The following is a 15,474-nucleotide window of genomic DNA, read 5'->3' as shown; positions in this document are numbered from 1 at the left end:
CTCTCCCTTCGGTGACGGTTCTGCCTTTTGCTGTCTTGCAGGTCCTCAGAGCAAGGTGTCTCGATGCCAGCCCAATGAGCACAACTGCCTGGGCACAGAGCTGTGCATTCACATGAGCAAACTGTGCAACGGGCTCCACGACTGCTTCGACGGCTCCGACGAGGGGCCGCACTGTCGGGGTAGGTGTCTGGGGGGGGATGGTGGTCAAAGAGGGGCTGTGGGTAGGGGGCTGCCCCACGAGATACTGCCCTTGCCTCCTTTCCTCCCCCACCATGGTAGGAGTCACAAGGTCCCCGTTTGTCCCCAGTTTCTGGCTGTACGGTGTGAGCCCCGCGTTGGTTTTGTTTAACGGCTTCGCACCGGTGCCACCGCACTCCATGCTCCGCTGTCCCAGCCAAGCGCAGCCGGTGTGGGGCAGCTCAGTGCCGGGCTGGCCGGTAGCGGATCCAGAGATTAGCCAGAGCCGCTTGCAAGTGAAATGCCCGTCATTCCTGAGCCTGCAGGCCATTAAATAGCTGCATTGTCTCTTGGGTTTAAAAGCTTGGAGGGCTGGGGTTCTGGTTCAGATAAGAGATACCAGTATGTTTTTTTCCTAATTTCCAGGAGCTTTGTCCCCCCTCCTGGCCTGTCCCCGGTTACTAATCCTGCTGGAAAACTCTCCCTAAATCAGTGTGCACTGGCTTGCTGGTGTGCAGATTAGTCGCTCAGAAATGCGTGTCCTGGGCTGACCCCTGGAGCTGGGTCTCTGCAGACTCCGGGCGAGCAGCGAGCATGCTTTTCTCCCCAGCCCTTCCTCTGCCTGGGGCGGAGGGCTCCTGCCCTGCTCAGCCCGAGCCAGGTGTGAGACACCTTGCCCCGAAGGGCTCCTCCCGCCCAGCCCCAGAGCTGGGACAGAGCTTCTCTCTGCTGCCCAGCTCCTGCAGGAGGAGCCCGAGGCGGCTTCTGCAGCTGTGCCCGAGCTGACAATTAATATTTTGCTAATAGTCCTCATTCCTTAAGTGGGATCTGATTTTTCACAGCTGGGCAGCATGTGACCAGCGCGCATGAGGTGAGGGCTGGGTGCGGGCCGGCCCCGTGTCAGGACAGTTGCTGCTCGCAGGTTTGGGCACGTTGGGGATGTAAGCCCTCACTAGCGCTTGTGTCAGATGCCGAGATCCCCCCCTGCCTGCCCGCCGGCAGCGGGAGAGCCGGTGGTTCCGCCCCGGGGAGGCATTTCCTCGGAGCTGGTCGAGAGCCCCAGCGCGCCTCTGTCCCGGGCTTGGGGACGAGCTGTCACCGCGGTTTGTGCTCCGGCTGCTGGAGCATCGTGCCACCCTGTCCTGCTCCCCTCGCTGCCCTTGGCGCCTGGCCTCTGCCCAGGGCCGCTCGCTCCCTCTGCCGCGGGTGGGAGGTTTGTCCCGCAGAGGTGCCCCTGCAGCGATGCAGAGACGCGTTGGGGAGCCAGGGAGCCTCCACTGCCCTTGCAGACATCCACGGGGATGGAAATGCCATCGGAGCCTCCGTGCTGAAACTCCTCCCATCATCCCCCTCCTGCAGACTCGGCACTCTTGGGGGTTATTCGGTTTTTTGGATGCATGCAGTGCTTTAGCTGAGAGATAAGAATCTGAAATGAATAGCTGGGCCTGCTAAAGCCGATAAACCTTGTAAACAACTCGGCTGGGCCCTGCCTGGCTTATTAAACCATTCCACATGCGAGGGGCAGGATTTTCGCAGTGCCTGGGTGCTGCTCCGCTGTCCAGCCCCAGCTACGAAGAGGGATGTGGAAAGGGCTGGATGGTTTTGGTTTGGAGAGGCTTGTGGCTGGGCAGCTGCTGCTTCCCCACGTCCGGCAGATTTGCTGAGACCCAGTTCAACGCCCTCTGAGCACCCAAGTGACCGGGTCGGGCAGGGCGAGGAGAGGAGGGGACAAAATAAAACCCAACATAAACCAACCCCCCAACAAAGGGCCGACAGCACGTCCCTCACAGCAGGCTAAGGAGGACCATTGCTAGATGACCTTGATGAAGTTGGAGGCTGCTGCTGTTTATCAGCGGAGTGAGGTGGGCAGCCCTGGCCTCCCCTTGCCTGCTGGCAGCACTGGGCAGGTGGGGGCTTTATTGGTGTTTATTATGACTGCTAATGGAAATGAAGCCGCGGGAGACGGTGAGCTGGGTGGCCACATCTGTGGTCCCAGCTTTGCCTGGGGCTGCCTGACCCTGACCCTGGCGCTGAGATGGTGCTGCCTCTGCAGGGGGACAGGCAGCTGTGAGCTCCGGGCTCCCCGGTGCGTCTGGCAGCTGGCTGCCTGCCCGGGCGCTCCTCCGCTGCCTGCACCGCAGCACCTCTGGTGCAGAGTGGTCCCTGGGCTCCCTGCAGTCCTGGTTAGAGGGGAGTTGCTGTGGAGAGGACATGGCGGATAAGCTCGCCCTGACGTCTCTCTGGGATCCATGTCCCCTGGGATACCCTGGAGCTGACTCCTACGCTGCTCTCCCGTGCGAGGAGTGCTGGGTCTCGGCTGGTTGTGGCCACAACGGGCTCCTGGTGGGAAGTGGTGTCGAGTCAGCAGCTTTGGGGGACGGTTGGGGCTGCTCAGACCCCCCTCTCGTGGAGCAGCCACATATCTGTTATGGCCTCCCCTCCCTCTGCTGAGGGTCTCAGTCCTTCCCTCCTCATCGGGGAGCAGGGGGACTGCATGGAGGCCCCCAGCAAAGCCTGGTGGGGTGCCTGGGGGTCCCCTTCACGCAGCGCTGGGGCTCAGGTGTCCGTCCTGTCCCTCACCCGAGCGTCCCTGCTCGCACATCGGTGACAGCCTCTCTCCTCCGTCTTCCTTGTCTCCTCAGAACAATTAGCAAACTGCACAGCCCTGGCCTGCCAGCACCACTGCGTGCCGACGCTGAGCGGACCAGCCTGCTACTGCAACAACTCCTTCCAGCTGGCCGAGGACAGGAGGAGCTGCAAAGGTCGGTACGGGGTGGGCAGAGCCGTCACCCCTGGCATGGTGCCCGTGGCTCCTCTGGGCTGTGGCAGATGCCGCCGTCTCAGCAGCCACGCGGCCAAAGGGACTTGGGGCTTGGCAGACCCTGACCTTCAGCGGGGAACACAAGGCGCTGACAGGACGGGACTCTGCCTCCCTGCCACCGTGGGGCCGTTACATGGATGCAGCTCCTGAAAGCCTGAATGGGGAATATCGGGAGGGAGTAAGGAAAAGGCTTTGCCTTTGTGTACGGAGTCAGGGGCCATCGCTGGGCTTGTATGTGCTCCCGGTGTCCGTGCCTCAGAGGATGCTAGAAAACAGGAGAGGGTCAGCAAGGAGTGATCAGATCAATGCGATGCCTGGAAACAAGTCTGGAAGTGAGAGATTGCAGCGGCTCTGTCTCTTTCATTTAACTGAGCAGAGGTGAAAGGGGCCTTTATCAGCTCCTGCACGCACCTCTGGGGGCAAGAGCTCTCCAATGGAGACTGCTCTTTCATCTAGCAGAAGAAAGCCTAGCGTGCAAGCCAGGGGTTTGGAAGCTGAAGATTAGAGAAATTCAGACTGGAAATTTAGGTGCAGATTTTGCAGAGTGGGGGGGAGGAGCAGTGGATAATTAGGCCTTGAAAAGGCTCAGCTGTGAGGCAGGGATTGTCCTTTTGCTGCCTTGCTGCTGATGCTGGAGCAGAAAGCTGGGGGCTGCCCGCAGGTGTCGCAGGTGACGTTAGCCAGGTATTCTGCTGGAGGCCATTGTGACTGTCCCTTTGGCTTGGGGATTGTATCCTCCCCTGCAGCTCTGCCTTGGAGAAAAGGGGGAGCCTTTGTTCCCTCGTAAGGCAGCTAAGGAGAGATGTTTGCTAGTCTAAACCTTGGGGTTTTTGCCTTCTTTTCCAGACTTTGATGAATGCACTGTCTATGGGACCTGCAGCCAGACATGCACCAACACAGAGGGCTCCTACACGTGCAGCTGTGTTGAAGGATACCTCTTGCAGCCTGATAACAGATCCTGCAAAGCCAAGAATGGTGAGATCCTTGACAGGAGAAGCGTGCTGCTTCTCGGCAGCTCTGCAAACTGTGGCCTCCTGCCGTGTGTGTACCCCTGCCCCTGGTTCTTCACTTCAGGGTGCTCTTAGAATCAATCATAGAATCTCTTCCCTGAGGACTGTCCTGTGCTACCACCCTCTTGCACATGTTGGGCTGCATGTCATGGTCTTGTTTTCTCTGGAGCAGAAGGGCCGGGCTGATACGGCGTTGCAGCCACAAGCTTTGGGTGCTCTGCCATGACCACCCTTCTCCCCTCCTTTCCCTGCCAGAGCCCGTGGACCGTCCTCCCGTGCTGCTCATCGCCAACTCCCAGAACATCCTGGCCACCTACCTGAGCGGAGCCCCTGTGCCGAATATCACCCCCACCAGCGCCAAGCAGACCACGGCCATGGACTTCAACTACATTGAAGACACAGTGTGCTGGGTTCACGTGGGTGACAGTGCCTCCCAGACCATCCTCAAGTGTGCCAAGATCCCCAACCTGAAGGGCTTCGTGGAAGAGCGCTCTATCAACATCTCCCTCAGTCTGCACCGTGAGTGCCTGCTTCCCTTTGGACCTTGCTCCCCCAGTCCCCATCTCCTTTCGACAGCCTGCGGTGGGTGAAGCAGGGGTGTATTTTCGTAGGAGGCAGCTTTCCATGGGGCCAGGCACCGAGGCTTCAGCACAGATGTAGCTTTTGGCTTTCCTTTTCCTTCTGTCTTACTATCTAACAAGTTTTGTGGTTTCTTTATGTGAGTATATGAGGAAGAATGATACAGCAAGGAGCGGAGATGGTACCTGCGTAGCAAGTTCGGGGGTGGCAGTTGTCATTGCTTCCTCTTTTGGTTTTCGCCCTGTGTTCCCATGGCCAAACCAGGCATTGGTCCCCACCCCAAGTAGTGACTGAAAACAAAATCCTGACCAAAAAGTACCTCCCGTTGGGTGGCCACGTGAGTCACCGGTGTGAGTGGCAGATGGTGGTTTCATTCTGCTTGTGTCTCCCCGGCCGTAATGAGTGTGGTTACAGCTCCGTCTCTTGTTTGGGCTTGCTGGTCCCAGTTCGGCAGTCAGAATGGGAAGGCGAGTTACTTGCTGGGATTTTGGTGCTCTTTGACTCGGGCCCATGCCCGCTCTCCCGAGAGCCTCTGCCCAGTGAGGGGTCCCAGCAGAAGCTGTGGGCGTTGAGGAGCCTTTCACGTGTGCTCTCACATGTGCAGGTGCAGAGCAGTGGGGTTGGTGGGGTCCCCCTGAGACAGGAGGGGGGTGGGTGCCGTAGCCGTACAGCCAGGATGTGGGAAACTGCTCCCACTGTTGTACTGTTGCTGATTTTATCCTATGAAACCACAGACCAAGTCAGTCAGGGTGGGATTTGGGGTATGTGGGGTTTGCAGTGCATCTCCATCAGGTTTTGCAGGCCTCAGCTTCCCTGGCGTCATCCTCCCGATGTCTTTGGCCTCCTGAAGTTAGGGGTGCTTCCAGGGGGAGGCTGTCTGTGCGGTGCCTGATGCAAGAGGGATCCCCTTCTTCCGCAGAGATGCGAGTGTTGTTACGTGATGAGCAATAGCTAACCTAGCAAATTAGGTGAACATGTATGAACTGATGTTTGCAAATGAGTAAAGGTCTTGGGTGGATCTCAGAGCCGAGGGCGTTTCTCTGCCGAGGGCAATGTCATGGTGCCTGGCTGCGGAGGGGGAACCAGACGAAGGCCTGGCTGAAGCGTGAGGCGTGAGCTGGGAGGCTGACGGGGACCCTGCCGCCCCTCGGACTGCGTTGGGGGGGCTGGGGCTCAGCAGGCTCCGGCTGCTGCACCCTGCCGAGGGTGTGTGCAGCATGGGTAATTTAAGCTTGCACTGTGTATTTTTAGGGCAGTGTGTATTTTTAGGGAGAGGCCTCACCCTTTGCTCTTGCAGGCGATAGCCTGAAATTAGGCAGGACAGGACTTGGCTCTGCTGTCCGCTCCCCCCCCCCCCGATGGTTTAAGGATGTCTCTGCTTTTACGCACTCCTGGCTGCTCTCTTAAGGCTTCCTCAGGCAGAGTTTGGTCTCCCCATAGTTCACCAGAGGGGCAGACAGCAGCATCGTGTAACGCTCTGGCTGTGCACATCTTCTTCCCATCAAGCTCAGTTTTAACGTTGTAATTTCCTGCAGCTGGGAGTTGCAGCAGAGACCATGGTTTGTGGATGGCACATGAGCCATGAGCTGTGGGTTGGCCCAGGGGAAGAGGAACTGCTGGGATTCGGGTAGGAGGTTTCGGGGTGTTCCTGAAGTCAGCCCAGCTGCCTTTCCACAGCCAGGTCCCCGCACTGGGAGGGTCCTGAGCTTTCTGGGGTGCCTTCACCTGGCTGTGGATGGCACAAGGCTGAGGGTGCAGCAGCCCCAGAGATCGGTGACCTGGCTCGTGAATTGAGGTGGCTGCAGGAGGAGCAACCACCCTGACCACGAGCAGGCGGTGGTGAGGTGTCAGTGCAGGATCAGGACCTGCAGCACTGACCGCAGCCCCTCTGCCATACCCAGATGAGGTGGTCGGCCTGGCAGGCTTTTGGGGCGGTTGTTTGGGCTGCTCCATCTCCAGGAAGTTAATCTGAGACACGACTTTTTAATTATGGTCAGGAGGGGAAGGGAGCTCGTAATAAGAGTATGTTCAAGTCCAAACAAGAAAAGGTGCCTTACTTTGCTTGGCCTCCTGATCAGTTGCGATAGCTCAGGGTGGGACGAGGGGAATTCAGCTGACCTGGATGAAAAAGCACCTGCCCTTGCCCTGGGATGAAGGAAGCATCCCCGTCCACAGGGAAGGGGGGACCAGCAGCTCCTGCGCGTGGTCCCTGCTGCTGTTGGGTAGAGGCTGCTTGCAGAGGAGCTGCAAAGGGGTCCCTCCTCCAGTGCGAAGTGTGAAACCACCTCAGGTTTGAGCTGCAGAGCACAACCACACACGTGGGCGCTGATTTTCAGCCCCAAGACGTGGGCTCGTGGTGTAGTCATGCCATTAGCCTCCTTCCCTACAGACTATGCTCTGGTGGGTACATGCTGCCTGGACAGATGCGTGCCCTGGAAATACTGCATTAGCAATAACAATCCAACGCACCTTGGAAGGAGCAAGAACGTAGCTCCTGTGCATCTCCTGGCAGATTTTCCTCCTGCCTGGGGAGGGTGTGATGGAGGGCCTCCCGTTCACCCCCTCCATTAACCTGCTCCGAGCTGCCGCCTCTGCCCTCCTTGGGGACAGTGGCAGAGACCTGCGGTAGGGATGTGTGGGTGCTGTTCATGGCAGGTTGGGGTGCAGAGGGGGTGGGAGCAGGGCTGCCCCGAGCTGCTCATTGGCTACGTGGCACCGGTTGCTTTTTATTCCTGTTTCCCAAGGGAACAGTCCCTACACAGTTTTGCCATGTGCTCCTGTCAGGCTGTGCGGCTCTGCGCTGTACTCGGCAGGCAGCTGCCGGTGCGGGGCTGTGTTTCTGCCCGCGCGGCCTCGTCTAGGTCGCCGCGGGTTGGAGATGTGTGGAGAAACATCCTCGCGGGGCAGGGTTTGTTCATGAGCACAAACAAGTTGGAGAAATGAGTTTTCCCGAGCCCTGGGTCCGATGCTGGGGTTTGTGACGAGGAGATAGTGTCACTCCCTCACTCCTCTCTGTCAGGACGCTGGAGAGACCTGTGAATCCAATTAGTGGTTTCCCTCTTTATTTGCTTCTTTATGGCATTATGTGCTAACAGCAGGAGTCAGGCTTCCCCGGTGCCTGCTGCTAATGGGGCTTGAGTTGGCATCTGATGGGGGAAGACTGATGCTGAAGGGCTGGAAATTAGCAGCCCCCAGCTGTCAGGGGTAGGTCCGGGCTGGTGAGGTGTCACAGCCCAGCTCTGATAGCAGCCGTGCTTCCCTGCCTTTCTGTCCCCGCTCCCTTCCTGCAGAGAGATTAGTGTCACTTGTGTTATGGGAGATGCGTTAAATGAATGCTATTAACAGGGCTTGGCAAGACCCACTGTACTCTGAAGCTTTGCTTTTCCCCTGGTCCTTGCACTGCTAAACCCTTTTTTCTATCTGCAGTCTTGAGTACTGATGCACTTTTTCATGGTGACTGTCCCTTGGCTCCCAAATATGTGCTGCCCGTGGACATTTTTCACAGGCAGTGATTTTCTCAGTTGATCTGAGCTGGCCGGTTCCCTACCCCCAGGTCTTTTTCCAGGGACACACTAAAACTCAGAGGCTGGTGAAGTCTTCCATCTATTTTTCTTTCAAAAAAACCCAAAAAAACCCTCATGTTGGAATTTAATTATTTCTCTCTGCCATTAGTCGGAGCCGACTGCAGTGGCTGGGACGCCCTAGGCACCTCTCCGGCATGGAGGTGACAGGGAGGACACGTGGGGCTTGGTGGCAGTGCTGGTGGCCACGCTGCGTGGCCAAGGCAGCCCCTGGCTAGTGCTGCAGAGCAGCCGAACCCGCTGCAGGCAGGTGTGGGGATGGCATGGCCCTTCACTGGGCAGGGGTCCAGCCTGTCCCCATCACCGTGGGGAACTCGGAGGTGGCACCTTCCTGCCCAGCCCCTGGAGCTCAGCTTCCCTTGGGGCCGCTCGCTGGCTATTGAGAGCCCACCGGAGCACCCTCCGGGCTCATCCCTGTGAGAACGATGGGGCATGAGCACACGTGCGATGGCGCGGGAGCAGTGCAGGGGAGGGCTCGTCCTTCCTGCCAACCCTGAATTGCAACAAGGGGAACTTGTCTCATTCTTCCTCCCTTTCCGCTCTCCCTCTCCTCTGCTCTGTGTGAAAACCCAGCGCTGTTTCTGACCAGGGAGGATCCTGGCAGGCATCGCACGTCCACTCGCACTCAAGGACAGAAAGGCGCATGCCTGCACGCGGGGAGAGCCGCTCTCCAGAGTGCGCAGAGGCTTTGCTCCACTAGCACCCGGTGTCTGCTCAGACCAGTCGAGCATCGCTGCTGTGAGCAGGACGGCATGGGGCGGGTTCTCCATGAACCCTGTAGCCCCTGTCAGCCCAGACCCCTCCAGACCCAGCCTTGCCACCTGCGTGGAGCTGGGGACAGCTGGTGACCGGGGCAGGTTTTGCTCCGAAGTGACAGCACTCCCATGCAGGTGCGAAGGAGAGGAACCGCCCCTGCCCTGCCTGTGCCTGGCAGGGGGCTGCTGCCGGTCCCTGCAGACCCACCTTGCTCTGTGGCTAATCCCTGAGCTCCGGGGACTTTCTGGTCCCATGGGTTTTCTCAACCAGATTCCAGCCTCCACGTGTTTCCCGAGACAATGTCCTCATTTGTTTGGAGTTGCCTTTCCAAAGAATTTCAAAGCAAAACAACACACACACACACACAAAAAAAATTCCTCTTCCAGGCCATTGTGCCGCTCGGCCCTCCCAGCTGGGCAGCCCCTGCGTCGGTGCTGCCTCCCCCGTGGCGGGCACTGCCCAAGCTCCTCGGGCGCAGGGGTGGAGGCAGGGGTACGGTGCGGGTCCTGCCCAGCTCTGGGATGGGGCCAGATGGCTCCTGCCTGGACACTGGTCGGTCCGCAGCCTCGCTCTGTACTGGGGAAGCAGCAGATCCTGGCTGGAGCGGCAGCAATCGCCTTGATTACAATTTTCCTGCCACCATTTCTGCTAAGATGAACGTGTGCAGAAAGCTTGCTGCATCCTGTGGCCTGGTTGGAGACCTCCGCTCCCCCAGCTCTCCTTGCCACCCAGGCGGACCCCCCACCCGTGCCCCCCTCATCCTGGGGCTGGGGCTGGCCGCTGGGGAGCGTGTGCCCTGGCTGCAGCTTCTTGGGCAAGTGCCTGAGCTCCGCCTGAGACCCCAAGGCTGGGACAGAGAGGGGCGAGGGAAGCAGCGCTCCTGTCTGCAGTCGGGTTTGAGTGACCTTAAATCGGATCTGTGCCCCTGTTCCCCACAGGTGACAGGAGAAGGTGGTAACACCTCCCCGGAGCGCGCACAGCGGGCTGGGGAGGCGAGAGCGGGTCAGGTGCACAGCCCTGCGAGGAGCCCTCCTTAAGAGGACACTGTTTATTGGCAGTAGCTTGACCCCGTGCCGGCCGCCTCTCGGCCCCTGTGGCATTTGTGTGAGCGCTGCGATGGCGGCGTTAAAGCCTTGGCTCCAGTGCAGTGTGATTGAGTGATACTCAGCTTTCAGGAAAAGGCAGGAGTTCTTTGCTTTTGCTATGGAAAAATACTAGAGAACATGTGTCAGGAGACCAAAACCTGGGTTTCTCAGTGGGTCTCCTGGCGGCTCCCCTTCCCCTGCTCTTTCTCTTTCTTTTTCCCCTTTCTCAGCTGACTCGTGACTTTTTGCATGGTCAGAACCGGCAGCTCCGTGGTGCCAGGGTTTGTTTTGCTGAATGTATTTATTGTGCTGGAAGGTTGCTGGTGCCACTACCGCTAATTCATGGCCCCAGCAGCCCGGGTGTCCGGAGCTTTGGTTTTCTCCCAGCACAGGGCAATGGCTGCAGGTCTGCCGAGGAGCCGGGGCTGTGCTGGCCTTGCCCCCGGGCTGCCAGCATGGGGATTGCGGCCGGCTCCCAGGCGGAGCGGGCAGGAATGTCGGCTGCTCGGCAGGACGTGTCCAGGGATGCTGGGAAAGGGCTGTGGAGGTTCCTTGATTTATTATTTCTTGTTTTAAGGTTTGTTGTTTTCTTTTTCTTTTATAAAACAAGCCCCCAGGAAGGGGTTTGAAATATCAGGACATTTGATCCCGAGTACATTATAAACTCAAAACGATAGCAATCTGGCCATTATTAAAATACCTTCCTGGGCAGCATCTATCTAAACAAGCACGTCTAGGAGGTTGTTTTCATTGACTCCATTTCAGCCCTGTTACTCGTAATGACCTGTCCTGTTGCCAATAAGCAGAAGAGCTGTAGGGTTTGGGACAAATTGATTTCAGGGAGATGTTGCTCTGCAGAGGAATCCAAGTACATTTCTTTCCCCACTTTGCATGGAAAGCTATTTTTCTTCCTTGCTGCCTCATACTAGCCAAGAAAGAGGCTCCGATGTGAACTTACTTGGCAAGAAAGCAGGATGATTGGTAATTTCATCTGCTGATTCCCCTCTTTTTTTTTTTTTTTAACTGTTTATGACTGTTCTCGTAGCAACGATGCATGAGAGCAGGGGATGGGTGCAGTGTCTGGGGCCAGTGAGCTCGCACCAGCGCATCAACTCTTTGTGTTGGAGGGGATGACGACTGTGATGATTTTAATCAGTCTGTTAACTAAGTGCCTGCCGGTCTCTGTTCAGCCTGGAGGCAGGTCTGCCATGGAGACACTTGGGACTGTTCTGTGGCTCTGCCCAGCACCTCTGGCTTTAATTACCCCTCCGTGTTTCCGCGATGGGACCAAGACCCCCCAGAGCAGAGTGAGCTGGGCTGGGGTGGTTTCTGTTTCTCTCCGAGGTTTGCTGAGTGGTCCGAGGGCAGCAGCATCCCTGTGCCAGGAGGGGATGGCTCTGCGGTGCTTGGGCTTTGCCAGATCTGCTGCCCAAGCTGCCATCTCCCTTCCTCGTGGCCACCGCGATCCCCCAGGCTGCGGTGGCAGAGTGGGGAAGGGTCTTCTCTGCCTCCCCCTTCCTGGGATGGAGAAGCCCCATGCGTTCCCCCACCGTGGCAAGAGCCGCTCCCCTCCATCTCCCTCTGGCCAGCCCCAAAGCATCGAGCATGGGGCAAGCTGCGCTTCCACATTGCTGGAGACAAAAGGGTGAAATTAATGTCCTGAGTAATTGGGATCCTCTTGTGCATGGGGACGGGTTTGATTTCAAATGGACAGGATCATGTTTATCCCTGCAGACGTCTGCCCAACTGTCCCACACCGCCGCCTGCCGTGCTCGTGCCGGGTTCACCATGCTGCGGCCAGGCCCTGCTGGGATCGTGTCTGCCCAGACTGGCCCCATTCTTGCTTTCTTGTCCCCCTGCCCCCCAAAATCATCCTGATGACAGTTCCCTGGGTTCCCATTGAGCCTGTGTCTCTCTCCTCTCACCCAGAAGGAAGCCAAGCGCCCTGTCCCTCTGTCGGCCTCTGCTGAGTATTTTTGCCTGTGGAATGGCCTCATTAAGGCACAGTAATTAGCAGTCCCTTGGCTGCCCTCCATGCAGCTGAGATGGAGCTTGCTCCATCTCTGTTCCTGCTCTTCCCACCTCCGGTGCCACAGCTGAGCTCGTGCAGGGATGCTGCGGGGCTGAGCCCGGCCGTGGGGAGTGAGGCAGGTTTGGGAGCAGGGAGGAGGCATGACCTGTCTGGCAGCTGGGTGACAAAATGCTGCCTGGGGTGTCCCCACCACGGGAAGCTGGAGGCTGTGTCAGCCTGGGGCTGTGCCCGGTGCTGGAGAGGTGCCGGTGGCCCCTGAGCATTTCCCTTAGGATGCAGCTGCGATGCTGCGCTGGCCGGGGCAGGGGTCTGAGACATGGGGACCACGTGAGCTGGGGGTCCGGACAGCCCGGGGCTCCCTGGGGAAGGGCGATGCTCTGGCATCTTCTGCTAACTGGCAGTCGCTCTGCCCGTCCCCGGGGATGGACGGGCTGGGGCTTTCTTCCTGCAGCGCCCAGTGACCGGGGGGGCTGTGCAGCCCCGGGGGGGCCCGTTTTACCTCCCGGAGAGCATTTGGCTTGTGCAAGCGTGGGTGTGCGTGTGCGCAGAGGCCACAAGGATCCTTCTGAGTGCCGAGTCAGACGTCCTGGACGTGGGCCACTGGCTTCCACCCAGTGGTTCCTCCTCTGAGCTAAACAGCTTAACAGAGGGGGTTTAAAATTTATTTATTTTTTAGCCTGGTTTTCTAAGGAAACAAGGCTGACGTGATGGCGGTGACTATGTGTGCCGGTGTCTGTCCTGTCCGCAGTCCCCTCCTCCCCATCTTGGAGCTGGCAGCGAGGCTCGAGGTGGCAGCTCCTTGCACAAGGAGGTGTCTGTTCCTGGGAGCCGGTGTGGGGGAGCTGTGCCGGACCCTCGAGGGGCACGGGGTGCCCGTCTGTCCTGCGGCTGGCGCCCTTCAGGGCTGGAGTTTGTCTTCATGCCTGTCCTGTTAACATACTTCTAATTAAGGAAAATTGTCCCCAGGAGCAGTGTTTATCCATGGAGCATGTTGCTGTTACAGAGACGGTCTTGTTCTCTGGGGGAGAGGATGTCTGTGGAGGGAAGAGGCAGAAATTCCTCCAGATTATGGTATTATGTAAATGTATCAAACGGATCATTCCCTATAAAAAGGAAAGTAGGAAACCAATGTATTTGAGAAGCCCTGGGGACTGCATTCCTGACGAGCCTTCATTCCTCTTCTGGAGGCGTTTTTGAACTGAAACATTCGGCAACTTTTCCAAGCTTTTTTCCGCAGGAGCCGTGTGTCGTTGGCTCGCCCGGTGCCTGGTGCCACGGGACGTGCAGTGCAGCCACCCGCCTGGGCTTCTTGCTGGGTGGCGAGTTGAACACGGCCCCCCCCCGCCCCCTGGGCTTTGGCTTGCGTGGGTTGTTCTGGGAGCACGGTGCTGACTGCCCTGGGGGGCTGCTCTCCGGGCAGCTTCTCCGCTTCCGATGCGGCGCAGACAAGCAGTTTTGGTGTGGTGTCAGCTTGAGCCGTGGGCTGCACAGTTATCTGTGTGCATTTCTCTGCGGCCGGTCACTGCAGCCTAAACGCCTTAGGCACTTGTTTAGTGCTGGGGCTTGTGTTAGATCTGATCCGCCATAGCTGAAGCAAAAAATTTGGGCTGTTCTTAGTAGATGCACTCGGACATAAATATTCTTTATTTAAAAACAACATGCAAATGTCAGCAGCAGAACTCAGTCCAGCTCTTTTATCTGCCCCATGTGTTGGGGCGAGGGTGAAAATGCACAGCAGCAGAACGGGGAGCAAGGACCTTTGGTGACAGACCTCTGTGCCTGGCATTGGAAAGTGGTGATATTTTCAGTTGCTTCAAAGGGGAGTCTTGCAAGGAGGGTTCCCAGCAGAGCTCCGACCTCTCCTGACCAGTGTCCCTGTCCTGCCCTGCTCCAGGCACCCCATGGGGAGTGCTCCCTGTAGGAGTAATCGAGAAGTGGGATTTCTTCCAGACTGCTGCAGTGCAGAGCACTTATTTCCAAGCTCTTTGCACGTTCACCACTATAGGTGGTTTCTCTTCTTCCACGCTTAACTGTGCAAGAATCAGGGTGAGCTGCTGAGTTGCACGCATCTTAACTACAGCTGTTTCAGAACTGTGTCGAAATCCATGTTTTAGTCTGAGAGAAGATTGCGTATTTCCTTCCTCTTTGTGTCAGGCCACAATTGATGTTTTTGCAGACTGCGCAACAACTGATTCATGCGGAGGAAAGTTATGTGCTCGGTCAGCAAAGCTTGTTCCCCAAAAAACCCACAGCCTTGCGGTGCTTGACTGGTCGTGGGGTAAATCAGCCTCTCTATGGCTCAGGTTAAGGGAAGGAGAACCTCTGGCAGGAGCTCCTGTGGACAGCTGTTGGGTTGATGACCCACTTGTGTCAACGAGCTCTTTGAGTGGGACAAGATGCTCCCAGCCGCATCGAGCACAGGATGAAGTTGGAATTGGCGAGGGGGAAGGTTATTGCTGAGAGTGCCTGGGAAGACTTGTAAGAGTTGACAGGGCCAAGAACTTCTTGGGCGGAGGCTAGATGCTTCTGCTGCCTCTTGGGGCAGTTGCTCTCCCCAGGTGTGCCCTGGTAGTGCTGCGACAGGTCTCAGCGTAGTGTCAGAGGGGTCTGGACTGGAAGGGACATGGAGCCTTCTCCTCTGGCCAGCTGGCCCCAGCGGTGGCTCCTCAGGGCTTGTAGGCCCCAGAGGCTGCTTCAGCTTCTTCTACTGGCGGCCATCAGAAGGAAAAGGGAAAATCCAAGCACAGTGTGACAGATTATTTTGTGGCAGGGACTTGGTCAGGATCACTCAGCTCATGTTGAGCCTGAAACCAGGAAACATCTGTGCGGGGTGGGTTTCGGAGTTTGCTGAAGTTGCCAGCCCGCCCTTGTTGAGCAACGTGCCACTTGTGTGTTGATGAACTTCTTGGTGCTCCCTCTCCCCTCTGTCCTCTGTTCGTCTGCCCTCTTCCCACAAGGAAGGCAATGGTGAAAGCCCACTTCAACCAGCTGCGTTCCTGGCAAGCGCCTCTGAGCAGGACTGGCTGGCATGGACCGCGGCTCACCGGCCTGGTGAAGTTGGTTAACTTCTTCCAGGAAGAGCCTTTAAAGTTGACATTCCCTGTTCTCTGCCCCCACAAACTCATTTTCAAACACTAGCAAATAAATAAATCTTGGGAAATGAGTTTTGCGTGTTGCAATTGCTTGCAACACCCAGCAATGGTTGAGCAAGGAGGAAGACTTGACTCTGGGATGGGAATTGATGGGGAGGATGCATTCGCCAGCCAGCCCCCCTCCGCTGCTGGGAGCTGCAGGCAGGAGGAGAGCAGTGGTCGCTGCCCTCCAGCTTCTTCCTTCCATGAACGTTGCTCACAGGACCCTTCCCGTGCCCGGGGACGGGCTGGTCCCTGCTGGTGCCCCTGAGCTGGGTGCTTGTGCACATCTTGCTGGTCAT

General features: G+C 57.7%; 1 protein-coding gene across 3 annotated transcripts in view; it reads left to right on the top strand.

Moving 5' to 3' along the window:
* Positions 1-15,474, top strand: part of LRP1 (LDL receptor related protein 1) — a 91,648-nt gene that overhangs the window by 25,318 nt on the left and 50,856 nt on the right. For all 3 annotated transcript variants that reach the window (XM_082332708.1, XM_082332707.1, XM_082332709.1), the window contains exons 3-6: positions 42-179; positions 2,820-2,939; positions 3,845-3,973; positions 4,264-4,527. In XM_082332708.1, coding sequence (XP_082188834.1) covers positions 42-179; positions 2,820-2,939; positions 3,845-3,973; positions 4,264-4,527 — 651 coding nt within the window. The remainder of the gene's footprint in view (positions 1-41; positions 180-2,819; positions 2,940-3,844; positions 3,974-4,263; positions 4,528-15,474) is intronic.

Source organism: Platalea leucorodia, assembly GCF_965183815.1.
Source record: "Platalea leucorodia genome assembly, chromosome: 23".
NCBI lineage: Eukaryota > Metazoa > Chordata > Aves > Pelecaniformes > Threskiornithidae > Platalea > Platalea leucorodia.
This window is presented reverse-complemented; position numbering and strand designations above follow the sequence as displayed.